Genomic DNA, 25510 nt, shown 5'->3' with positions numbered 1-25510 from the left:
TCTTGAGCAAGAGTCTGGAGTTCTAGCGGAGAGAGACAGGGAGGGAAGACACCTGTCCAGGGGCTGAGTCTGAGATGAAAGGCCCTGCCCGCAGTCCCCCATGCACTGGGGCCTGGTCAGCCTCCATCCACTTGCTGTTGTGTGTGGAGGAGTGACGTCTGTGAGCCCGTGCAGGTGTCACCTGTCCTTGGAGGCAAGAGGCCATGATGAATGTCGTTCATTCCCCGGTGATTTTGTACTCCGTGCCCCTACCCTATGCCCAGCCCAGCCTGGCGGGCTTCATGGCATACAATCCATCACCCGGCACAAGAGCCCTGGAGAACGAGCTATTTGTCTTCCATTGCCAAGACCTACCCAGACTGATGGGCACTGGTAGAGACAGATGGTGAGGGTGGGGTGGAGGGACGGGGACAGATGGTTGGACGTCTGGCCGGGGTAGCTGGCACTGAGTTGGGGCCTTTGGGGGTCCTCTCACATGCCAGGAGCAGGGAGAGGGTGGGTCCCCAGGGTCAAAGCTCTGTCATGTGGCAGATCACAGACTTGGCAGATCATAAAATCATGGCATTAATATGACAATGCCAGAAAGTAATAGAATTATTGACTAATGACATCAGAGGCAAATGAACTCATACCATTGACAAGGACCCAGGGTCATTCGTTCCTACCCCCTGTCTTAAGGTCATGAATGTTAATAATGATAGCTAATAGTTATTTAGTACCTACTGTGTGTCAGACACCATTCTAAGTACTTGAATCTCATTCAGTCATCATAACAATATTGTCAGGAAGTACTTTTATCCTCATTTTATAGAATAGGAACCTAAGGCTCAGGGAGGTTAAGTAACTTGCCCAAGCACACACAGTAGCCCCAAGATTTGAACTAAATGGGCCACCACATACGTGGCTGCCCAGAGAGGCATCGTCCCCAGGGCCAGGTGTGGCCTCTCACCCCTGCAGTTTCCCACACCTGTACAGGGTTTACACACAGCCCCCAATTTCCTTCAGGACCTACTATGCACCTGACACTCTACTAGGTGCCAGTAATGCAAAAATGGAAAGCTCACAAACCCACAGGACAGGAGGCTCCCACCCACTTGTCCGGATGAGTCACACACCCGCAAAGGTATCTTTCCATTCTACCCAGCCATAAAAGAGGCAGTTCAGCCACAAGGTGGTGGAGACAAGAGCAGGACTCTCTGCCTGCCCTCTGCCACCCTCTCCATGCCGGAGTCCCAGGCAGAGCCCCAACCCCTTCATCCCAACAGTGCCTTCCCCTGAATAGGCAAGCGTGTCTGTTTCAGAGACTGTCCTTGGGCCGCCTGGCTGTTCTCCCTATGGGCAGCTTTGGCTGAGTTCCTCTCTTAAGCTGAACCACGCAACTGCAGGGCTGCTGCTAGGTGCCCACCTCCTTTGGTTCATTCAGAGGCCACTGATGGGACACCCAAAATAACTGGGGACCGGAACCAGATTCTGATTTCCTTCTGAAATTCTCTACGACAGAAGGATCTGCTGGGCGCTTTTGGACACTGAGCCTGCTGGGAAAGGAATTATGTCATCTACTTGAGGCGAGAAAACCATGCCCAATTGTGCACAAGCATTAAGTAGGCCACCTTCAAAGGGTTCTCATTGGGTTTGTTAAAACAGGCCCCCCCAAGGACCCTGACTCAGCAGGGGTTTTGTCAGAGGCAAGAGGGAGCTGTCCACAGTGTTCCTCTTTCCTCTTCCTTCCACTGGCACAGGTTTGGGACAGTCTAACCACAGTGCTCCCACAAACATCAAAGTGTGTGCCTTTGGAGATGGAGGAAGCCACAGGACCAATCTTACGCATTACTTTAGCTCACTTGGCTCCACCCCCCTGCCTCCAGAAAAAAACGCTTAAGGGACCTAACCGCCTCACTAAGGAGGGGGCAAGCCACCAAGTGATAGGAATGTCAAAACCTCAGATATGCCAAGTACACACTAGCCTCAGGGTCTTTGCATGTGCTGTTCCCCCTATCTAGAACACTCTTCCCCCAGATGTGCACATGGCCCCCTCTCTTACTCCGTTTAGGTCTCTGTTTTAATGTTAGCACCAAATTGAAAGAGCAGTCCTGGAACTCTTTATCTCCTTACCCTGCTTGCTTTTTCCTCATAGCATTTCTTACTGCTTAACAGCTCTGTGTCTGTCTGTCTGTCTGTCTGCTGCACCCATTACCTCCCACCCTCAACTAAGGGCAGGGCACTAATTTTATGCATTACTGTATTCCTATGCATTACTGTGTCCCCAACTCCTAAAAAGTTTCTTAGGTGGTCAGTAAAAACTTGTTGAATAAAGAGCAAAGCCATTATTCCTCCTCATCTATGACTTAATTGTCCAGGAGGGGCATCCTGGAACAGCTTGGTGTGAGGAGGGGTTGACGGTAATAGTAGCTCAGGCTTTTTGCTTCTGGCTGGTAAATCAGCTTAGCTCTTTGCAAGACTGGTTTACTCCTGTCCAGACTGCTCCTCACCCCACAACTATGCTATCCAAGTGGGAAAATAACCCCCAGGAGAGTAGGAGGGATTGGGCATTTAGGCCAGGGGGACAAATGGAGGGACACTGGCTCAAGAATTAGAGTTCAACAGCCCTGACCTCTAGGTCTTTATAGCCCCCCATGCTGAGGGACACCCAGACTTCCCTACCTTCCTTCTCCCCTTCCCAACTAGGAGATCCGTGCCCTCCCCACCCCCAGCACCTCTAGAGTTATTTTTTCCTGTACCTTTTTCTCCTGACTTTCTGTCTGCCTTTCCCTGTTTTCCTCTCCGTGTCTTTGTCTCCTTCTATTTCCTCTCTCCCCTTCCTTCTCCACTTGCTCCCATCCCCTTTTCTTCTCTTCAAGTGGTTAAATGGATTGAATGAGTGGCCTGGGTTTCCAGAAGGACCCTTTACACAGCCTGGTATGCGTAGTGTTCTGCAATTGTTGGTTCTCCCTGCCCCAAGTCCTACACACCTTTCCCCTTTGGACACCCGGGCTCTGCGTGTCCGCAGCGCAGTGAACTGAAATCCCGGCGTGAGCTGTGAAGGGCTGGGCACTTTGCAGGAAGGTGCCTTCGAGGCAGTCAGGCTGGGAGGTCGGCTGGGCAGCGCCCACCGCCAGGTATGGCCCCTGAGGCCCTGTTCTGCAGCCTCCTCCCTTCCCTCGACTTCTGGGTTCCTGCCCCTCTTCTTCCAGCCTCCTTTCCTCTTCTAACACCCTGCATTTACTGCTCAGCCCGCTCCCTACAACCCCAAGTCCTCGCCCCATACTTTAATGCTGGTGTCTCCAAGACCGGGCCTCGCCGCCGCTCCTGATTGGCCCTGTGCCTCTGGCCACGCCCCTCCACCGGACCCCGCCCACCCGGCAGGCAGTGATGCTGCTAATGGCTTCTACCCTTCATTCTAAAGCCTGCCCCTCCCTTTCTTCCCTTCTCACACACAGACTTTCATTCCGTCCAGAATTTTCTGGGCTCTTAATGTAAAGGTCACGTCTATGTTAGTATTACCCTGCTTCCTACCCACCCTCTCCGCCCCACTCAGCCTTCTGTGAGTTGTGGGGTGGGGGTGGTAGAAAGGAGAGAGAGAGAGAGAGAGAGAGAGAGAGAGAGAGAGAGAGAGGCACTGCAGCAGCAGGGGCTAGAAACTTGTGCAACCAAATGCTATGAGGGCCAGTGGCCCAGGCTGGGGACTTCTGTGGTGCCGTGGGAAGAGCCCGGGACAGGTGTCAAACCCGACTTCTACCTCTTAGTGTTTGTGTGATTCTGCATAAACAATTGACTGCTCGGGCCTCAGTTTCCTTACCTGTAAATTGGAGAGAATTAGCACTCACCACAACAGGTGGTGTGAGACCCATAGTAGGTGCTAAGGAACCCTAATCCGTACCAAACGAGAGGCAAATAATGTCTGTTCCGCCTGCTTCCACCCCCCATACCTACCCACCAGCTGCGGGTGGGTCAGGGCTCCAGCCATTGGCTGCTACATGGTCATCGAGGTCAGAAGGGCCATCTGCTTAGTAATTGGTTTCTGCCTTGGCTCTAGTCTGATCCTGGCTATGGCTGATGCCCGGCCATGCCTGGCCCTCTGTTCTTTGCCAAAGGGGCTCTGGGGAAGTGTCCAGGGTGGGAGAGAGAGGGGGAGGGAAGGAAGGGTGGAGGGTGGAGGGCAGCTCCTACACTGAGAGAGCATGATAGACAAGTTCCAGGTGCTGCCACACATGACGTTCGGTTTGCTATTCTCTGCGCCCAGCTCAGGAGACACTGTGAATGAATGAGTGAGTGAATGAATGAATGAGCAGCTGTCTGAGAAGGTACAATGATATCATTTGATCAGAAGGTCTATGCAACGTACCTGGCACATGTCTAGCACACAGCCCTCAAAACTGTCACTCCCTTCCCCGCTGCCTCCTGGGCTTTCTCTCCTCCCTTTATTGGCACAAAATGTGGCATAATAGAAAAAGCACGCTGTTTAAAGTAAAAAACACCTGGCTATACTTCTTGGTTCTTTCACTCTTGACCCATGACTTTGAACAAGTCACTTACTACCCCTGTGCCTCAGTTTCCTCATCTGTAGAAAGGGACTGATGACATTGCAGGGTGGATGAGTTCTGAAGAGATAGATGACGATGGGCCTTGAAAACCAGAGCACGGTCCATTATATTATCCTCCCCTCCCTGTGGCCAGTTACCTCTAGCTTCCCCCTGCCTCTGGGCTCAGCACGAGTGGTTCAGCACGAGTGGCATGACCCATGAGAGATTACAAAGCAAGCTGCTTTCCTCCCTGCCCAACCCACCCCCCTGCCTACCACACCATGATGCCATTCACAGAGTCTGTACTGTGGCACAGCACCAAGAGCCCGCCAGCTCCCCGTGTCCATGAAGCTCCAACCCAGATTTCTTTCTTTTTCAGTCAAACCTCTTGGTCTCAAGGCCTCTGCTCCAAGCCCCGATTTGCAGGAACATCCTATGGATTGCTTTGATTAGAAAGAAAAACCAGCACTGGGTACACGGACTGCTGGGCACCACCCAGCGTCCAGCAGGGGAAGGACATCCATCTACCCCTGGGCTGTTTCCAGAGAGACTGAGATCAGGCTAACATGGGGAGGAGACGGCAGGTGGGCCCCAGCCAGGGCTTGGCCGATGCTGACGCCCAGCCCTGAAGAGGAGGCCTCTGCATTGGTTCGTGGCTCCTCCTGGCTTGTCTGTGCATTCTTGCACCTGTCCCAAGAATTACTCACCCTCTCCCATTGGGATGGGCACACTGGGTCCCAACAGGACTGTGTGCCGGCCTTTTGTGGAAGAGGGGCAACCAAAGGCAGGGAAAGAGGGGGCAGCATCACAAGAGGTGCCAAAGCCATTCTCGGCCCAACCTCCCATCTCCCCCTGGAGACTAAAAGCCTCCCCACCCTCCAGAAGCATTCCTGTGGCCTCCATTCTGCCCCAAGAAACAGGCGTACATACACATATGCACATACTCCACTCCAAAGAGTTCTTCATTGGATGCCTGGGTGGCTCAGTCAGTTAAACGTCTGCCTTCGGCTCAGGTCATGATTCCAGGGTCCTGGGATCGAGTCCCACATCAGGCTCCCTGCTCAGAGGGGAGCCTGCTTCTCCCTCTGCCTGCCACTCCCCCTGTTCGTGCTCTCTCCCCTGCCCCCCGCCACTCTCTGACAAACAAATGACCCTTAAAAAAAAAACCCAAAATGCTCTTCAATTAAGGGAAAATATTTGGATATTTGGAAAATATTTGGACTTTGACATCTTTCTGGAGTCATAGATCTCTTTGAGAATCTAATGAAAACCACGGTCCCTTTCCCAATTAAGATGCATATATACACCAATTTTTTCACTTAACTTCAGAGTCTCTGTGAACCCTTAAAGCTTCCAGTAGACTGAGATTAAGAGTTTCTGGTCAGATCCAACCTCTTCCTTTTGTTATAAAGACACAAATGGTGGTCCATCTCCTGGGTGGCTCAGTCAGTTAAGCGTCTGACTCTTGGCCTGGGTTCAGGTCATGATCTCAGAGTGCTGGGATGGAGCCCTTCATCGGGCTCCGTGCTTGACGCAGAGTCTGCTTGTCCGTCTCCCTCTGCTCCTCCCCCTGCTCTCTCTGTCTCATAAATAAATAAAAGTCTTAAAAAAAAGTAAAGACACAAAGGCTTAAAGAGCAAGCGACGTGCCTATGGTCACACAACAAATTAGTAGCAGAGCCCGTCTGAAGTGAGTGTCCCACACTGTTAGTTCAGTGTCCTTTCCCCTCCCCCTAGGTGGTTTCTCCCTCTTTTGTCTCCCTCCAGCACAGTCCAAACGCAAACACTACACGTTCAGTGAATGTGGTTTTCACGCGAGGGAAGAGCTCGGCCAGCTTCATTTAACCGCTTCCTCACCACAGAGTCAGAGTGGATGTGGTCTGGTTCCATCGACGTGTGCAGGGGGCTAGATCGAGGACTGGCAGGGTCTGTTTGGGGCTGCTCCAGACTGTGAAGTCTTAGAGGTCCGATGTCTACCAAATGAGGGACTGAGAGAAGTGTCCTCGGGCTACAGAGTGGAGGACCGGAAGTATATCTGGGATTTTCTCTAAATGCTCGTCAAGATCTCAGCTTTCAACACCACCTTCAGCTGTCTCTGTTCCTCCTCTACTCTGGAACCCAAGCCGGCTCCCTAGTGCCATAGCATCAAATTCAGATTCCTTTCCTTGATGGCTCCTCTGCCTGAGATGAGATCATCTCTACACTGGGGTCATTGCTCCCATCTTGTTCCCAGCTGGTGTGTGTGTGTGTGGGGAGGTGGGGAGGCTACTGGAGTGGGGAGCTCGCCCTGCCTCACCAGCTGTCTCTGCCCACAGGACTGCAGTGCAATGCTTCCATGGACCTCATTGGTACCTGCTGGCCCCGGAGCCCGGCGGGGCAGCTGGTGGTTCGACCCTGCCCCGCCTATTTCTACGGTGTCCGCTACAACACCACAAGTAAGGAAGCCTATGGAAGGGCGGACCCTCTGCTGGGAGGTGGGACAGGATGGGGAGAGCTTGGGACCTGTTGGAGGTGGGGGAAATAATCCTGACGACGACAGGACTGTAGTACGTCTTGTGGATACAACCACTGTTTACCCAAGACCAGCTCTGTGCTCTCTACCGCTGATTCCCACAATACCCCCTGAGTGATGCTGTACATAACGCTATAGTTCTCATAACACACTGAGGTTTCCAAAGCTCCGAGAAGTTAGGGAACTTGCCCAAGGTCACCAGCTGGTAGGAGGTGAAGCTGAAATTTGCCTGCAAGTCTGTCTGACAAACTGAGTTAGTCAGGATAAGCCTAGAACAGCCCTATGAGCTAGAGCAGGAAACATCAGAATCACCCCCACTTGGAACTCAGAAAGTTTAGGAGGTCCATCCAGGGCCCTGCAGCCAGGAGGTGGGGGACGCAGTTTTAGATCCACAGGCAGGGGGCTGAGCCTTGCATGCAGGCTCTTGGGGCTGGTGGGGCGAGGGAGGACTGCCCAGGGTCTGTTGGATACTTGATCCCCACATAAACACCTTGCTACCCCGAGACCCTGGGCCTCCTGAGCCTCCACCTTCAGGCTTTGCAGCTCCTTGTCACACCACCTGTCACCTTCAGAATTAATTTGCTCTCCCCTGTCAATGACTCACATCTCCTGCTTATGAAGAGAGCAGCAGCTGCAGGCCAGGGGCCCTGTTCTGTCAGAGGGAGGGCTGGGGGGGTACCTAGGTGGGTTCTTGGGGTCAGTGAGCCTGGCCTCTGAGTCCCAAAGGGGTGCCAAGGGTGACCAGACCCCAGGTGGTTCACTTGGAGACTTGCCGAGTCACCTTAACATATTTTCCCCCACTTATGGCCCTTTGGCCCCTGGTCTGACAATGAGAAAGCCAGAGTGCTCGGCTTCAGCCTAGAGCTCCCACGTTCCTCCTCCTGCCCCCTCTCCTTTACCAGCTACATTAAGGGTGTTCGGGTGGGTGGCTGCAATCCAGGAGGGGTAGGAGGGCCAGGGGAAGCTAGAACAGCCAGACCACACAGGCTCCTATGTCTGCAACCAGTTCTTGGACCTGCGAGGAGGGGGTGGGGAGGAAGTGCAGGTAGGGGGAAAGGCAGAAGGACCTAAGAAGAGAGCTTGGCGTGTGCCACCCACGAGCCTCCAATATAGTAGGACCCGTTTTACAGTTAGGAAATGGAGGCAGAGGCTGACAGCTGCCCAAGGTCACAGGGTCACAGGGCCACGGCTCCACTCCTGGTGCTGTGTGCCCAGTCCATGCAGGGCTCCCAGGGGCTGGTGGCTGGCAGGGTGCCACAAGGCTGCTCCCAGAAGGACTTTCCCTCCATCCCCAGAGCCACTGCCCCAGTCCAAGGCACCGGCTCTCTGACTCTGGTTTCCCATCAACCCGTCTGTGACTCCCGATTGCCTCCATGGTCAAGTCCACACTGCTGAGTGGAGCTGGCCAGGCTTTCTATGGCTACAGCCCTGCCTCTCCGCATGAGCTCACTCCACTCTTGTCTCTAAGGGTGACTTGACATGACCCCAAGGAAGATGTCAGTGCCTGGGTACGAGCTGCTGATTAGCCACTGCCTTAAGGGCAAGCTGGGAGTCCGGGGTTCTAGCCCTGGCTCCACCTGGAACTGGCTTAGGAACCCTCTGCACTGCCTTCTCCAGGCCTCAGTTTCTCCACCTGCAGAATGGGTGGGAGGTTTAGGTGAGGAGCTCTCTGCCCCTGGGGTGCTGGGGGTGATGCTCCTTGGACATGAAGCCAGGTCTGGAGGACTCTCCCTTCGCAGGTGCCCCCAGTGCCAGAAAGTGAGGGACACACCCATGTAATCAGTGGTGCCTGGGAGCCCAGAATTGTACCTAATCATTAGGCACTAATTAATTAATTTACTGATGAGGCATTGCCAGGACTTCCAGACCTTCTCCTTAACGCCCTCCCTCCTGCTACATCTGATCTTCAAAGGGATGGGAAGCTTTTCCAAAAATATCCATTTTCCCGAGACTCTCCAGGAGGACTGCTCAGCTCAGCAATTAAAGACAAGGAGGTCGCATCCTCCCTGGCAACGATTTGTCGCGGGGGGCGGGGGGAGGGGGGCGGGGCCGGGGGGGGTCTACTTTTCTTTCCGGATCACCCACCTCCTCCCTTCCCACCGAAGTCTGCTCCCTCCGGAGCAGGGCCCCCTGGAGGGGATCCAGGCTCCCGCCCCACAGGGGGACACGAAAGGGGAGCTTGAACCAAGGGGGCATCTCCTGCAGCCTCTACCAGTACCCGCTTTGATAGGGATACGTAACATGTCCCAAATCTTAGATAAGGTTATATAAGAAAGAGTTCAAAGACAATAATAATGAAAATAATAGAGCACGCCGCAGGCCAGGTAGAGCTCCAAGCACTCTGCACATGTGAACTAAATATGCCCACTCAGCCTCTGAGGCAGGAGATGTTGTGAAGCTTATTCTTGTCTTGCGGATAAGGAAGCTGAGAGGTTGTGTGACTTGCCCAAGGTCACACGGTTAGGAAGGAGTGGCGCCAGGATTTGAACCCGGGATGCCTGAGTTGAGGGCCATGCTCTTCACTCTACTTGGTGCTGCCTCTCTTAAAGCAAGACCATCCCCCTCTTCCTACCCCACCCCCGCCATGCCTCTTCCAACAAGATCTCTGCCCAAAGCCCCTTTCTTTGCAGACATTCCAGAGTGGCCTTGGGTCCCAGGCACGTCCCGTCCACGGCAGACACACTGGATTCCCCTGGTTCCTTGCCTCCTCCCAGACCTTCCTGAAATCCCAGTCACTGGCCCTCTGGTAGCTTATCCCTCATTTAGCAATTAGGAGAGAATCAGCAGCTCCTCTGCCAACTCTGCCCAAGGGCTCAACTCTGCTGGGAAGGGAAGCTGAGCAGAACTTTAAAAATGCATTTAGCCTCATGTTCCCACTGGCACGCTGTGGCCTGAGCAGTCTTTCAGCAGTGTGGCCAGGAGTACCTTAGAGAGGCCGCCGCCTTGTGGTCCTCGGGGTCAGACCATGGCTCCGTCTTTCCCGGAGGCAGCAGCATCTCCCCCTGACCATCCACCACGCCATCATCTCCCTCTTGTCCTGCTGTTGCCAGCCGAGAGGCAGGTCTGGGCTGGAGTGCCCACTGGGGGATCAGCTGCCCAAGCCCTTCCCTTTACAGATGACAAGAGGGGGCCTAGCGGCTCGGGAGGCTGGCTGGCTGAGCTCACTCTTGTGGCCCAACAGCCCTGAGCCAGGCCTAGGGCGTCCCACTCTGTCTCCCATGTGGTACTCTGCCCCTGCTGGGCTCCGGGCTCAGAGACTGGGACTCAGGCAGCTTCCCCAGCCATCCTGGAGCCCTGCCGGGGTGGGGAGGTGGCGTGAGGGTCAGTGTGAGCCTTGGAAGGGCCTGTAGCAGGACTGGTTCAAGATCGATTGCTCTTCTAGCCAGTGCTGCCTGGACTCGGGGCCAGAGTTCACTCTAGGAAACATATTTAAAGCCACCAATGCCTAAGGGTACAGGGTAAGGGACGGCGACCTCCCTCCTCAAAGAAGAAAAGACTCAAGATTTGGATCTTCCTTGGCCCCTTCCCTACTGGATTTTAGGGCCCTGGTGCCTGCCAGGGGTGCAGGCAGGAGGGAGGATAGAAGGAAATCATTGTACAGCTCCAGCCACCAAGAGCCATGAAGCCAGGCCTAATCTCAGATCGCAGGGCTCCTCCCTATCTCCTTAAAAGGTGACAGGTTCCGGGCCCCAGTCCAGTCTGGTGGCTGCATGGGCCCCCACGCCTCCCTGGGCCGTCCTCCGGTCTTTTTCCCCAAACGCCCTGTGCTAGGCTGGGAGCTGGTTGTAGTGGATCTCGTGAGACCCACCCCCGTGCCATCCCCCAGTCCACTCTTGCCACCTGTCCTGTTCTGTCCTAAGAGACTTCCACCATGGATGCACCCACCATATCACCCCCCAACCTAAATCCGGCTGTTAGAGAAATGCCACCAGCACCTTCCCCAACACCTGCGCTGTGAGCTCCACCCCATGGGAAACACTGCCACGTGAGGACCCCCCCATGGGAAACCTCTCCATGGGTAGTCACCGTAGAAAAACGTCATTTCAGTGTGCCACCCAAGCTGTCACTGCGTACCCTTCCACCAAGAGCGTGCCCAGCCTCGTGAGGGAGAACTGACTCATCAGCTCTCACCATCCTTTTTGCTACCAAGGGAGAAGCCAAGGCAGGACGTTTCTCCGAAGGGCACCCACCACGTAATCTGCGGCCACATAAGGCCTTGCAAGGAAACAGCCCCAGCTAGCTAGTCAAGCCTGCCCATGGGCCCGTCTCAGGAATGCGATCATGGCAGCCTGGGGAGGCAGAGCCACAGCCCATGGGCAGCCCTACTGGGGCCAGTGAGCAGAAAGAGGCAAGAAATTGGGGGTAGTGGGGAAGACCCTCTCCTCAGCGTCAACCCCAGTGTCCCTCACCCAGCCAGGAGGCCCCTGTGTTCACCCAGATGGGTGGGTAGATGGACGGACTGATGGGCAGACGGATGCCTGGGTTGCTCTTTGGGAGAGGAGCCCATGGGTGACTCTGACTCTCTCTCCTTCTTCCAGACAACGGCTACAGGGAGTGCCTGGCCAATGGCAGCTGGGCCGCCCGCGTGAACTACTCCGAGTGCCAGGAGATCCTCAGTGGGGAGGTGAGGCTGCCCGTGTGGACGGTGGGTCAGGCCCCAGCTCAGGTCTGGGTCCGATGCACAGGCGCCCGGCATCATGGCTGAGAGCAGCCATCCCCAAGGGAGTTTGAGCCAAGAGGGCAGCAGCTGGCTCTGACACAGATCACCTGGGTCCTTGCTCCTTCCCTCCTTCCATCTGCATTCCCTGGGACCGAATTTCGTCCCTTCTCCGCACACCACCCACCTGCGCAGTACGTCAGGGTCCCGCCAGGGGGCGCTGTGTGTCAGACTCCAAGACGGCGGCCCGGTGGGGTGGGGGGCGGGGAGCAGAGGGAAAAAGCCCTGGGAGAGCCTTTGAAATATTTAAATGTTTTTGAGAAGGTGGTGCTTACACATAATAAAAAACTAAAAAGGTACAAATGGGAACACAGAGAAGGGTCCTTCCCGCCCTGCCCTGGCCACTAGGTTCCCTCCCCAGGGGCAAGGCCAGTTTCCTGGGTGCTCTTCCAAACACCTTGTCTGCCTAGGAGAGTAGTTACATATATAGGTGTTCTTTTTTCTTTTTATCCAAATGTTGCTTGTTCTCCACACCGTCTGACACCTTGCTTTCTGCATATGATCATCCATCTTGGAGATGGTTCCAGATCGGTACCTAAAGAACATCTTCATTCTTTTTTACATTTTCATAATACCACATTGGGCAGACGTGCCATCATTCATTTAACCAATCTTTATTCTCAGTCTGGTTATTACCAACGGCCCCGCAATGAATACTCTCTTAAGGGTGGCGTTTGGCAGGGACCCGAGTATATCTAGTGTTGCAGCTGACCCCATCCCCTGTGCCCCCTCCCCTCCATCTCCACACACCCTTTCAGTGGGTGCTGAGGAAGGAGAGGGTCGTGGAGCTGGAGAAATGAATGAGCAGAAGGCAGAGGAGAGACGGGAGGACACCCCAAGCTGTCTGAGGGCTCCGGGCATGTGGGTCTTGGAGGAAGGGGGCGGATCCACACCTTCCTGAGAATTCCAGATCTAAACTGGAAAGGACCTTGGAGACCCCCTATCCCCTCTTAACCTGCCTGGTAGGAAGAGCCACCCAGAGCGCTTGTTCAAAGACAGGCCCCAGGACTATCTTCAACACCCATGAGTCAAATTCTGCAAGGAGGACCTGGAAATCTGTTTTGTTGTTGTTGTTGTTGTTGTTGTTTTTAAGATTTTATTTATTTATTTGACAGACAGAAATCACAAGTAGGCAGAGGGGGAAGCGGGCTCCCTGCTGAGCAGAGATCCCGATGCGGGGCTGCGGGGCTCGATCCCAGGACCCTGAGATCCTGACCTGAGCCGAAGGTAGAGGCTTTAACCACTGAGCCACCCAGGAGCCCCGGGAATCTGTTTTTTAACAAGAGCCCCAGGGAACCTTCTGATGGGGGGGGGGGCGGTGAATAACTCCAACCGAGCGCAACCCATTCACCTTGTAGGGTGAATGGCCCGGAAAGGGGGAATGGTTCCCACAAGGTTACACAGCCAAAACGAGTCAGAGCCTGGAACCCGGGCCTTGAGGTCCAGGCTCGCCTCTGCCCCCCACCAGGTGCTCTGTGCGAGGTCAAGCTGATGGAAGAGGAGCAGCTTTCCTCCCCTTGCTCCCCACCTGGCCCTGGGTGCTTGGGTGACCCCCTTCCCCAGGCTGCCTGGCTTCTTGTCACTGAGCCATCGGGACCCCGCTGTCTCCTTCCTGAAGCTGCAGGCTCAGGGCACAGTTTAGCCTAGAAGAATGACACGTGCTTTGATGGTCTGTTTTGGGAGCATGAGTTCCTAAAGATGCCGGAGAGAGTTTTGCTGGCATCTCCACTCACAGGCCAGCTTCATGGTCCCCCACAGGCCACGGTGGGTTGGCCCGGGCCCCCCCCAGACCTGAGCAGGGGGCTAAGCACCCACACGGTGGGCCAGCCTGGGAAGTCCTAGGGTTGCACCTGAGGCATCCCCACCGCTGGGAGGGACTGGGGGAAGGAAGTGGGGTCAGGAAACATAGTTGGGCCAGAAGATCTGGGGCAGGGGTGGACAAGAAGACCACTCAGCCGGTGAGGAACTCCTTACCCGGCACACAGGAGATGTGGCTCATGTGCAGAAAGGGAAGGCAGTGCTGCAGACAAATTTTAGACCACAGGTCACGCCCATAGGGAAAGGGTGGTGGCAGGGGCGTGGGGGGGGCGCATCGCCAAGGCGAGAAGTCTTCAACCCCCCCCCCCACTGCACCCTACTCTGTCCTGCGGGGACTGCAGAACCTGAGGCAATGATGTATCTCCAACTACAGGTCAGCTCGCCAGCCTCCTAGCTTAAAACAAATCACCATCTCCCCCAACCCCCACCCACCACCAGGGAGCAGTTGTCTGTTGCCTTCTGTAACAGGAGCAAAGCTTGAGAACCACAGCTGCTCCCTGCCTTTCCCCTGCATTGGAGCCCCCTGAATGTCAGGGGAAGTTCACGGTTCACCCGAATCCCTCCTGCTCTAATTTAAGTCCATCCTCCTAGTTGGCTGACGGAGGACACCACCCTGAAGCTCCCACTCCTTCTGCCACGACAGAGGTGTCGCCCTCTCTCTACCAGCGGGGTGAGGGGGAGAAGGAAGACGGGGGACGACGCCAGCGTCTCGGCAGTCCCTTCTTTGGCAGAGTAACAGGAACAGCACGGGCTAGGAACATGGGTGGTTTGCTGGATTCTGGTTCCAGCACACATACTGTGTGACCCTGCGCGGGCAATTTACCCCCACCAGGCCCAGCTTCATCTGTAACAGGGCCCAGAGCAACAGAGTCTGCCTCCAGGAGAGAGAGGGTCACGTCTGCTTGCGTCTTGGTCTGGGGAGGGCTCTCCATCCATCCGCCATCCCTCTGCCTCTCCCCTCACCTGGGGTCCGGGGAGGTTGTCGGGTACACCCGGGTGGGGGGTGTTCTGTGGTGTTCTCTGGGTGCACTCTGGTGTTCTCTGATGTTCCTCTGGTTACAACTTGGTGGGGGCTGCCACCTACCCCTTTCCCGGGCAGCCCCTGCCAGTCTGCTTGCCTGGCACTCTGGGTAATCAATTAATTTAATTACTGAAAATGCCATTCCCTTCTGCCAGCCTCTAGCCTTGCCAGACCCCTCCCCACTCTCAAGGCTCCCGATCCACTCCGGAGCTACTGAGAAGAGGAAGAGAAAAGTAGCCAATTAAGGAAGCAGCCAGTTTGTCAGCTCAGGGCGGGCTAAGCCCTAATTAAGCAGCAGTGCCCCAAGGGATCGCAGATAATGGATTTGTGAGGGCGCCCAGAGGCCAGGCCAGGGAGAAGACTGCCTACAGCCACCACCACCAGGGGACAAGCCCCCACCTGAGAAGCTTGACTCGTTGATGACCCAACCCCAGGAATGGCACTGACCCCCCCCACACCCAGTACTACCCTACACTGGCCCCCACTCTCCATATCAGCCCCCCGAGACACTGTCTCCCTTCACTGCAGTGACATCTACCCCCCCCACCCAAGCCCAGACTCACCCCCACCTCTCCTGCCACTTACACCTGCTCTGCTTCCCTCCCCTACACCCTGCTGAGCTGGGGAGCCCAGGCACATCCGGGGAGGGCACACACCTTGACGCATATGGAACGGTTTCAGGGGTGTAGGCTTCTGGGCTGGGGTTCACTGCTCACAGCGTGTTGTTTGGAGCAGAGCTTCTGAAACGCTTAAGCATCATTGGGGCTTCTGGCTAAAATGAAGATTCAGACTCAGGGTCTGGGGCAGGGCTTCAGATTCCTGCAAGCTCCCGGGTGAGTGACGCTGGGGACCACATCAGGAAGAGGAAGTTGCAGGAGTGCCCACGGGTGGGGTGAGGGAGTAGCTCTGGAAACCTGCTGGTGAGAGGGAGCCCCAGAGTGGGATGGCCCTGGTGGGAGCAGGGGGAGGCAGTAGCGAGCACTCAGAGAGTCATTCTGCAAAGGCATCAGGATGGGTCTGACACAGCCGCCACTTGGGATAAGGTGTGTCCTGCAGCGTCCGGTCGAAGTTGGCTGGGCACGAATTCCTTCCTGGATCCTGGTCACTGAGAGTGGGACGGAGTGGCTCTGCCCAAGGGCCAACATGTGACCCCTTCCTCACAGCACCAGCCGGTCTCCACGCCAAGCAGGAACAGTGCAGGTCAGGTTCCCAGGGACTGGCTGTGTCCGTGTGTCCTCCAGCTGTCCCAGCTGCTTCTGCTGCTAACAGTGGCTGTCTCGCCGGGCATCGTAGGGTCTCTTGGAGTGTCGCTGGGTGGCTCCTAGGATCTTGCTGGCTCTTCTCTCTGGCTGCCATTGACCCCATTTCAGGCTATTGCTGACCAGCTCCAAGGGTGTCAGGTGTCTCTTGAGTGTGGCTGGCCATCTCCTGGGGTGGCCCTGCCATGTCCCGGGCAGTCTGCCGTCTGCCGTCTCTCAGACTGCACCAGGCTGATGTGGCAGGCGAGGGAGGCACAGAGAGGCAACACCCTGAATGGGTCAGCCCCGTTCTCCCCTTTCGGCCTGGATGGAGAAAACCCCTCATTCGCCCCCACCCGCCCTGCAGCAGTCCTCGGGGATCCTGGGCGCTGGCCCGAGGGAGCGCCTCTGTTTTCAGTCTCCGCTTGTCTCCCTGAAATGTGCCACAGTGTGGGAGGGGGGCAGGGGAGGAGGGGGTCTAGGAGGTCGTGCAGACCTGGATTGCCACTGCTGGCCAGGCAGCTTGGGCCGATTATGCAACCTTTTCAGCTGGAAAAACAGAGACAGAAGGACAGTCTCTGAGGGCCGTCGTGAGTAAGAAAAGTACGGACATGCAGTAGGTGCTTAATAGACCCGCTCGTCCCACCTGGAACCTAATGACCCGGGCTCAGGGGTCGGGGAGGGTGTTGACCGCACATGGTGGGGAAGGGGTTCCCTGCCCACCCGGCTGGCCGTGCCCACCTGGGCCAGCGAACGAGCTGGGGCGTCACGCTGTTCTAGCTCCTCAGGAATTCTTACCACCCAGAGGCCTCGCAGCATAGATTTGCAGAAAATTTAATGAAAGGAAATTAGGTCCCAGCTCCAGACAGACCAGGTGTGCGTATCTTCCAGAGCCTTCAGGTTTGGCCTCTACTGGCAGGCACTCAGAGACCCTTCCCATCTGCATGGTGGCTATAGATAGCTTCTGCCCCCCCTTCCCCTCTGTCTCTGTCTCTCTCTCTCCTGCTTCTCTGTCTGCCTTTCTCTGTTGTCTGCCTCCATGTACACCTCAGTGGGTCTCAACCCTTCAGAGCCTGAGTTGCTGATGTGATTTCCTGCCACGTTCCCGAAAGCCTCTGCCAGGAAAATCAGCATCTTAGAACAGAGTTTCCCGAGCCTTCTGGGCCTCAGAGCTTCCTCAGTGAGGACATGCCTTCAGAAGGGGTGTGGTGGGCACTGGGAAGAGCAGGGGGAGGGAGGGCTTGGCCTCTTCTCAGAGGTTGGCTCGGTGACCCGCTGCGGAGGTCCGTCCTTTGTGCTTGCGTGAGAGAGTTTGGGCCTCAGTTTCCTCATCTGGAAGAAGAGTGGGGCTGGACTCCATCCTGAGGACCAGCTCTGACGTCCATGGATTCTGACTGGAACTTCTGCGGAGAGCCACATGCTCCTTGGTGTCCCTGAAAGTTTGAACAAAGCCTTCGTGAACTTGCCCTTTTCTTACCACTAGCCAGGGTCTGTGCATCCTCGTGGCCTGGCCCCACTCCAGACCCTGAAAGGGTAAGGGGAGGAGGTGCTAACAGGGGGCCTCCCCCCGCCCTTGCAAAGCCATCTGCTTTCAACAACCATTTCGCCTTCCTTCACGCACAGTTGTAGAGCCCACTGCGTGCCCGGTTCTGGCTTCCTGGGCCCTACCCTCTCGGGACCTAGGAAAGGGTGAGGGGGGTTTGCTGTCTGCCTAAAGCTGGGCACTGGGGACCACTGGTCCCCACTGTGGGGTGGAGGACACAGTGGTAGCCTCAGTCTGCCAGTCTGCCCGTGCCGGTGAAGAGGTGGTTCAGGCTGAGGGACCTCGAATGGCCTCCTGGTGTCTGGGCAGGACGGAAATGTGAGTGTGGGAGCTGCGCGCACCGAGTGGGGCCCCCTGTGTGGTGTGCAGAGCCCAGGTAGCCAGCACTCGTCCAACAGCATGGAGCAGCGGGCAGAGTGTGGGATTCAGGGACAGACACACAGACAACAGTCTCACATTGGACGGCCCCGCTCCCAGGGCCACGCTCAACACATAGCTGGGGCTTGGGCAGGGCAATAACTCCTGGTATGGTCAACTCCATCTCAGCCACCCGAGGGGGCTGTCCTCATATGTCCCGTGGGTGCAGGGTGCAGCTGTGTGGGAGTCTCACCCCTGTCCCTCTCTCCTACCCCAGAAGAAGAGCAAGGTACACTACCATGTTGCTGTCATCATCAACTACCTGGGCCACTGCATCTCGCTGGTGGCCCTCCTGGTGGCCTTTGTCCTCTTTCTGCGGCTTAGGTGAGAAAGACTCAGCGTTGGCCCCAGGCCTTGAGCTGGGTAGAGAAGGAAGATGCAAGGGGCAGCTCTGGGTGAGGGGCTGCTGGCAAGGGGGGGGCCCTGTCCTCTCACCTCAGTGGGAGGGAGTGACGGAAAAACAAGTCCCAGGTCCCTTGGAACCTCAGGCAGGGCCACTTCTGCCCCCACCCCGCCCCGAACCCAGTCCTTGCCAGGGGCACAGGGGATGGCTGAAGCCCAGGCTTGCCTGTGCCACACTGCCCGCGCCAGGGTGCACCCATCTAGAAGGCCGGGAAGGTGGAGCCCTTTGGGTTCGAACCTGGCTGGGCCCAGAACTATTGCCAAGGGTGCAGCCCGCTGCGCCAGGAAGAGGGGTGGGAGTCGGAGCTGAGTGTCAGGCCCGCATGCTGGGAGGGAGGCATCCTGCTGGAAACTTTTTATTTTCTGACCCTGGGGCTACAGGAAATGAGGGGCGCTGTGGGAGGAGGGGCATCCCCAGCAAGAAAGAAGCCCCCAGTTCCCAGAGCATCAGCTATGTGGCAGGCCCTGCCATCAGAGCTTTGGTCTGTGCGGGGCTCTGGTAAGAAGGGCTGTGGGAGGGCTCTAGTAGGAAGGGTATCGGGAGAGCCCCTGCTGCCACCTCCCGCTGTGACTTAGCCAGTGAGCCCTGCCCTCACTTTCCCCATCCACCCATCTGGGCTGGAAGGATGCTGGCAGCCTGTCCCTCACGCCCTCCTCCCCTCCCTTGCTCACATCACCCACTCTGCCGCCGCCCCACCCCCCCACCCCCAGGAGCATCCGATGCCTGAGGAACATCATCCACTGGAACTTGATCTCCGCCTTCATCCTGCGCAACGCCACGTGGTTTGTGGTCCAGCTCACCATGAGCCCCGAGGTCCACCAGAGCAACGTGGTGTGTCCTAGAGGGGCAGCCCCAGGGTCAGAGGAAGGGTCTGGTGGAAAATGGGCGCGGCACAGGCCTTGAGGCTGGATGGTTCCCTGGGGGGCGGGGTGCATGCATCCTATGGAGAGGAGGCCCCAGGCCCAGGGTGGGGTGCTGCTGCTGCCACCCCCACCCCCGCCCCCATCTAAGTGTCATCTCTGCTTGGGGGGGTGGGGGGTGGTAGGGCTGGTGCAGGTTGGTGACCGCTGCCTACAATTACTTCCACGTGACCAACTTCTTCTGGATGTTCGGGGAGGGCTGCTACCTGCACACGGCCATCGTGCTCACCTACTCCACCGACCGGCTGCGCAAGTGGATGTTCATCTGCATCGGCTGGGGTGAGCCCGCCCCCCCCCCCCCCTCCCTTCCCCCTTCCCCCTAGGCTGGGCTACCCACCACCCCCCAGGACCCACACTCTGGCCAGCTGGCGAGGGGCCCTGCAAGCCCAGGGCCAGGTCCAGGGTGTGGGTCGGGGTGAACACCTGTGCCCCTACTTGGGGGTGGCATGCAGCAGGTTGGATGCATGAGTACGAGCTCTACCCAGGGGAACCCCTGCCCATCTCAAGGCCCTGGACCACATGAGGTTCCTCCAGGCCTTGCGTGCTCCCCAGATCCCATTGATGAGCCTTGTGACAGCCAGTCTCTCCCCAGGTGTGCCTTTCCCCATCATCGTGGCCTGGGCCATTGGGAAGCTGTACTATGACAATGAGAAGTAAGTCCCCTCCTCCCCTGAGCCCCGAGGTCCAGGCTCCCATCCCAGCTCCGCCTGACGCTCCCCAAGGACCTTTGGCCAAATCACCTTCCCTGGCAGGCCGTGGTTTCTTCATCCACGCAGGGGAGGGTGCTGGGGGCGAGACTCGATCTGCGGGTTCCAGCAGTGCTGTGGTCGAGGCTCCTTGATCTGTCTTGGGATTTCACGAGCAGCATAAGGTCTACGGGCAGTGTCTGGAGTCACACGGCCCGGGTTCTGAACCATGGACCCCTTCATCAAGTAGTTCTATGACCTCGGGCTAACTACTGTGCTGTGCCTCAGTTTCTTCATCTATAAAATGGGCATCCTAGTAAAATTGGTTCCTGGAAAGGGTTTTTGTGGAGATGACAGAAGTCATATAATAATAAGCCTTCAAAAGAGTATCTGGCACATAGTAAAGGCCATAGAAATGTTTTCTATGAATATTAAGCCTTGTTTAACAAAAGACTCCATGGATTTAATAGAAATGAATTCTGATGATCTCACAGAGTCCCCCCAGCTCTGAAGTCCTGAGGTGACTCTGGTCGCAGGTATTCCCAGTTGCCCCTGAAAATTAGATTTCTGCTGTAGTGGTTCTTAGCTTTGGCTCACGTTAGAATCACCCAGGACACTTTAAAAAGCACCAATGCCCAGGCTTGAACTCCAAAGAAGGGGATGTATTTGGTCTGGAGTGTGTCCTGGGTATGGGGATTTTTAGCTGCTAAGACTGAGAATCACTGAGAGAAAGGCAGAAAATATGAGTTCATACCAGGAACCCACTGTCAATGTCAATTCCTTCCCACCCCCATAGAGGGGAGGGGCCGCCACAACCTCACTAAGCTCGACAAGGAGCCTGGAAAATGATATTCATATTTACCAGGCTGATGCTTCCTGACTCTGACCTGGCTGGCTCTCTCTGCCTTTGGCACAGCCAACAGGGTAAGGGAGGGTGGCCAGCTGCCAGACACCCCTGGGGGCTTGAGGTCATGCTGGAGATGTTGGGTCCTGGCACAGGAGCATCGTAAACCCTGGGCAATTGTGCCTGTGCCTGCAGGTGTGCAAGCAAGTACAGGGGAGGCAGGAAGAACAGGTTTCAAAAAAACTGCCCGGTGTGTTTTGGAGGAAACAGGACCCTTGGCTTAACAAAGTCTGTCTGGATGGCTCTGGAGCCCCATCTAGTGGTAAGGTGCTGACACTGCAGCAGAAGGGATCCAGGTGTAAGACCCCAGGAAGAACTAACTCACCGACCCTGGGGTTAACGATTCCACCTGGAGTCTAGCTTGTATTTGGCCTACATAGTGCTTTTTGAAACCTTGAATTCGTTTCAAAGAGGTTTCACATAAAAATCTCAGTTTCTGGTTTATGGAAGCATCATGAGATCTAGGTATTGTGGGTCTGCATCCCCTGAGGGCCATCGTCTCTGATCAAGGACATGGGACTTCCCCTGTGCCTCACCTCCACCCACTCCCCAGATCCCCCAAGAGATTGTTGGAGGGAAACTCAAGAAAATGAGAAGCAGTTCTGCCTCTTGAACGGGTGAAACCTGTGGAATCTCTCCCTGGGGGTCATTCGGGCTGCAATTTAAGGGATTCTGAGATCACTGGCTGCTGGGGGCTCGCTGCATGACAGTCATCACGTGACAGGTGCCTGCGTGACAGGCACCATGAGAGGGCTCGTGCCAGAGCCCCAGCAGGGCCCCAGGGGAGCAGTGGTGTGCTGAACTCTTGCCTGTCCCACTCAGTGGTCATTTCCACCACCCCCCCTCCCTGCCACATTGCCTGCTTCCAGCTTTCATCTCCTAATAGAGGGTGCTGTCTGCCCATTTTGCAGATGGAATAACTGAGGCATTGTGGTGGGATCCTGACCTTCACCCAGGGTTGGAATCGAGGCACTCAGATCCTGACTTCCAGCCTTAGTCCTGTCCTGACCAAGTACTGCCCTTCCCCATGCTGCTGCCCTGGACCCAGATGATCTCCCCCCTTACCTCCCCTCTCTGGCTTTCTAGGTGCTGGTTTGGCAAAAGGCCGGGGGTGTACACTGACTACATCTACCAGGGCCCCATGATCTTGGTCCTGCTGGTAAGACCCTGGGTGGAGGGGGGCGGGCAGGAGAGGGGGACAAGCAGTGCCTACTGTGGACTGACAGGGTTCCCGTGCAGACCAGACTTGAGACCATGAGACCCCGCCCTGTCCACCCCGCCTGCCTCCAGCATCTTGTCCACACACACGCCCATACCATCCCACTGTGTGCTCAAATTACAGATCAATTTTATCTTCCTTTTCAACATCGTCCGCATTCTTATGACCAAACTCCGGGCATCCACCACGTCTGAGACCATTCAGTACAGGTAACCCGGCCCACCTCCCTCCCCTAACTGTGGGGGCTCCAGAGATCCCAGCCTCGGACCCAGGTCTCCCCGTGCAGATCCAACAGCCCCTCCTGAAAACCCCAGCTCCCCGTCTCAGACACTGGAGACCTGGCACTCCACCCCCAGGTCCAGCCCTCTTCCTTCCTCCTGGGGTGGGTTGTGACTCTGAGCCTCCCCACCCCCCCCCCCCCCCCCCCCCCCCCGGCGGGGAGGAGCCCCCCCGCCCCCCCCCCCCCCCCCCCCCCCACCTCAGGAAGGCTGTGAAGGCCACTCTGGTGCTCCTTCCCCTCCTGGGCATCACGTACATGCTGTTCTTCGTGAACCCCGGGGAGGACGAGGTCTCCCGGGTCGTCTTCATCTACTTCAACTCCTTCCTGGAATCCTTCCAGGTATCACCACTCACCCCTCACTCTGGCTCTGGCTGTACCCCGAACCCCCCCCTTGGGTGGGGATTCTTCTAGGCAGGGGCCCGGAGGGGCAGGAGCTGTGGAGACGAAGGGGGTGGCTCGGAGGCTAGGTGGGGCCACACCTGTCCCCGTCCCTTGACCCACCTTCTCGGTCCACTCCAGGGCTTCTTTGTGTCTGTATTCTACTGTTTCCTCAACAGTGAGGTAAGGACACTGGGGCCCCAGAATGGCGGGGGCCTGTCGGGATCTGAGATTGTCTGAAGCCTCCTCCTGCCCTCCACACTCTCTCCTCCCTGCCCCAAGGTCCCTAACGGGGAGGCTGCTGGGAGCCCCAGGGTGGTCCCTGACACCTGTCCACGTGCTCCTGTAGTGGCAAGCCCACTCCTTTGTTCTCATAGGCAGTTGGCACGGGGTGGGGTGGGGCGTGGGGGTCAGAAGCCGGGGTTTCAGTCTCATCAATGAGTCTATGAAAAGGCTGGTTGAAAACAGGAAGGGTTGAGCCCTTGGGCAGGGCGGGCATACGTGCTGAAGGGAGGAATTCTTCATGGCAAAGGCCATTTGACGCCTTTAGGTGGATGGGGAGAAGGCATCCCTTCTCAGAACATTTGAGAAAATCATCCTTGCGCATGCAATATGCAAATATGCAAATGAGAATGTTAACGAGATGAATGTCCCCGCCTCCTGCGCTGTCCTCTGTGCGCCTCACACCTGCGCACTGTCCCAGTACCGCTGCTGGTGGGGGCCTTAGGGAAGGGAAGGGAGTGCTGAGACCCAGGCTGCCGCAAAGTGCTCTGCTCCGCGCCCTCGCAGGTCCGCTCCGCCATCCGGAAGAGGTGGCGCCGGTGGCAGGACAAGCACTCGATCCGCGCCCGCGTGGCCCGCGCCATGTCCATCCCCACCTCCCCGACCCGGGTCAGCTTCCACAGCATCAAGCAGTCCACGGCGGTCTGAGCTGGAGGGCCAGCGGTTGGAAGATGCTCTCCAGGCTCAGCCAGCTGCCCTGCCTGTGGAGGGGACCGGCCCCTTCTCACACTCTGTATCCCCAGAAGCTTCTGGCACCGACAGCCTGGGGGACACGCCCCCTCCCCGACCCCGGCAGAGAGGGAGTTCCAGGCCTGTGAGAGCAGCCACAGTCTGGGCCCCGGGATGAATGGGAAATCATCTGTAGGATTGGTCTGGGTCCAGGGCCTCTGGCTCCCCCGTGCCCCAGTCCTCCCTGGAGATGGAAGGAAAATGGAGTGAAAATGGCCAGCTGGGAACCCAGAGCAGTACATGGGTCCCTCCAGGAGGTGCCTTCTCCCAGAGCACAAGAGACCTGGGGCCTGTCCTCAGCAGCTGGGGGCCGACAATCGCTGTCCTAGAGGAATTAGGGGAAACTTTTGTGACAGCCTCCCAACCACTATGATGATGCCTCCGGGTGTTGGCAATGCCTTCCAGTACCAACTGGAACCAAAGCCAGGTTGCCAGAAGCCCCAGGCAATGTCATTAGAAATCAGGTGACATCATCAGACCACAGGCCACACAGCAGGAAATCCTCCCGAGCACCCGGACTTCATCTGTGGCACTGTCGTCCGAAACGCCCTGTCTCCCTGCCTTGCACCTTGGACCTTGACTGCCCTGCAGGCCAGCAGGCTGACCCCCCTTTACCTCCACAGTATTCACACCCTGCTTTCTGTCTCCTCCTGTCCCTGGTGTCTCCCCCTGTGTGGGAAGATGAGGGTGGGAGGGAGAGGGAGTGTCCTGTGAGCAAGAAATAGGGGGTGCCCCAGACAAAGCCAGTGTCCCTTTCAGGGGGCAGAAAATACTCGGGGCCCTCCTGCCTGCTGGCCTCAGGGGTCTGGCCTCCAGGGGAGCCTCTGTGCTGGTCGCAGGGAATTTGGGGTCCCCTGGGTGGCCTCTGGGGCAGCATGATTAGCTAAGCGGAGATAGGAGAAGGGGCAGGGCACTTGGCTCCTCTCTGCCTGAGGGTCCTAGAGCTGGACAGCTGGCTCGTGGGACAACCAGCTAGCCCCCACTGGACCCTCCCATAGCCAGAGGTACTGGGTCACTGGAGCCAGGCTTTCAGAGATAACAGCATCAGCTCTGAGGGGTGGCTGTTGTAAATAATAATATTTATCTTTCCAACCAGCATTTGTGAATGTCTGGTCTGCACAGGGCTGGGTGGGGAGGGCGCAGCAGAGAAAGGGAAGCCAGTTTTCAGTCTTTGGGACCAGGATGTGGCTGGGAAACCTGATACCACTCCCACCCCTCAGGATGGGGGGCAAGGTGAGACACTGGGGGCATGGGTCTGCAGGCTCAGCTTCCAAGGACAGCTCTTAGAAGGGGAAAGTCATGGAGAGGGAGCCACAGGTGAACAGTGCCAGCCAAGGACACTGTGGATGGGGCAGGGGCCACAGGGACAGCTTGAACCCAGGTGTGGCCATGGGACCAGACAGGAATGTGTCCCAGCCCCAAGGGAGGGGCGGAGCTGGAAGCCAGAAGTACAGCTGGGGAGGCCTTGACACTGTCTCGGCTTGAGACTCTCAGAAACAGACTCAGAAACAAGGTTTCCAGAACCAATTAGGGGAAAGGGAGCCCAGGAAGAGAGTGGGGGCATGAGGCCAGGAAAGGGAGGCAGCGGAAGTGGGGGATGCCCACCTCCACAGCCCCCCCTAGAGGCAGCCGGAGCGTAGTCCTGCAGCAGAAGCTTGAAGAGCCGGAATAGGGCACACCCCGCCCTTAAGCCCACCCCAGGGACCACAAGGGAGGAAGGCGGCTGGGGGGGCGGGGGGGGGGGGGGTAATCCCCTTGCACTTCCCCCAGCCACATGAGCCATGAGACCAGGAGAGAAGGCCCGGGCACAGCAGCGTGTGGTGGAAGACAGCCTGTACCAGCTCCCAGGGCAACAGAGGGGCTGGGACACAGAAACTCCATCCTGGCACCCAGGGATAGGGCAGCCTGGCTCTCGCTCCTGGGT

The 25510-nt window shown here is 56.9% G+C and overlaps 1 protein-coding gene across 3 annotated transcripts in view; it reads left to right on the top strand.

The window, feature by feature from the left end:
* CRHR1 (corticotropin releasing hormone receptor 1) overlaps window positions 1-24681 on the top strand; it is a 47994-nt gene extending 23313 nt beyond the window's left edge. Inside the window, exons 3-13 of one of the 3 annotated variants that reach the window (XM_032870951.1) lie at window positions 6835-6954; window positions 11570-11655; window positions 18003-18109; window positions 18899-19019; window positions 19234-19387; window positions 19701-19761; window positions 21785-21857; window positions 22041-22126; window positions 22401-22536; window positions 22717-22758; window positions 23365-23620. In XM_032870951.1, coding sequence (XP_032726842.1) covers window positions 6835-6954; window positions 11570-11655; window positions 18003-18109; window positions 18899-19019; window positions 19234-19387; window positions 19701-19761; window positions 21785-21857; window positions 22041-22126; window positions 22401-22536; window positions 22717-22758; window positions 23365-23505 — 1127 coding nt within the window. In that variant the 3' untranslated portion in view covers window positions 23506-23620. Of the gene's footprint in view, window positions 1-6834; window positions 6955-11569; window positions 11656-18002; window positions 18110-18898; window positions 19020-19233; window positions 19388-19700; window positions 19762-21784; window positions 21858-22040; window positions 22127-22400; window positions 22537-22716; window positions 22759-23364 lie in introns of all 3 variants that reach the window. The other 2 variants (XM_032870950.1, XM_032870952.1) reach the window with 2 other exon arrangements.
* Window positions 24682-25510: the final 829 nt, after the last annotated feature.

Source organism: Lontra canadensis, unplaced genomic scaffold, assembly GCF_010015895.1.
Source record: "Lontra canadensis isolate GAN:19392208 unplaced genomic scaffold, GSC_riverotter_1.0 scaffold41, whole genome shotgun sequence".
Lineage (NCBI taxonomy): Eukaryota > Metazoa > Chordata > Mammalia > Carnivora > Mustelidae > Lontra > Lontra canadensis.
The sequence above is the reverse complement of the archived record's forward strand: the minus strand, read 5'-3'. Positions and strand labels throughout refer to the sequence as shown.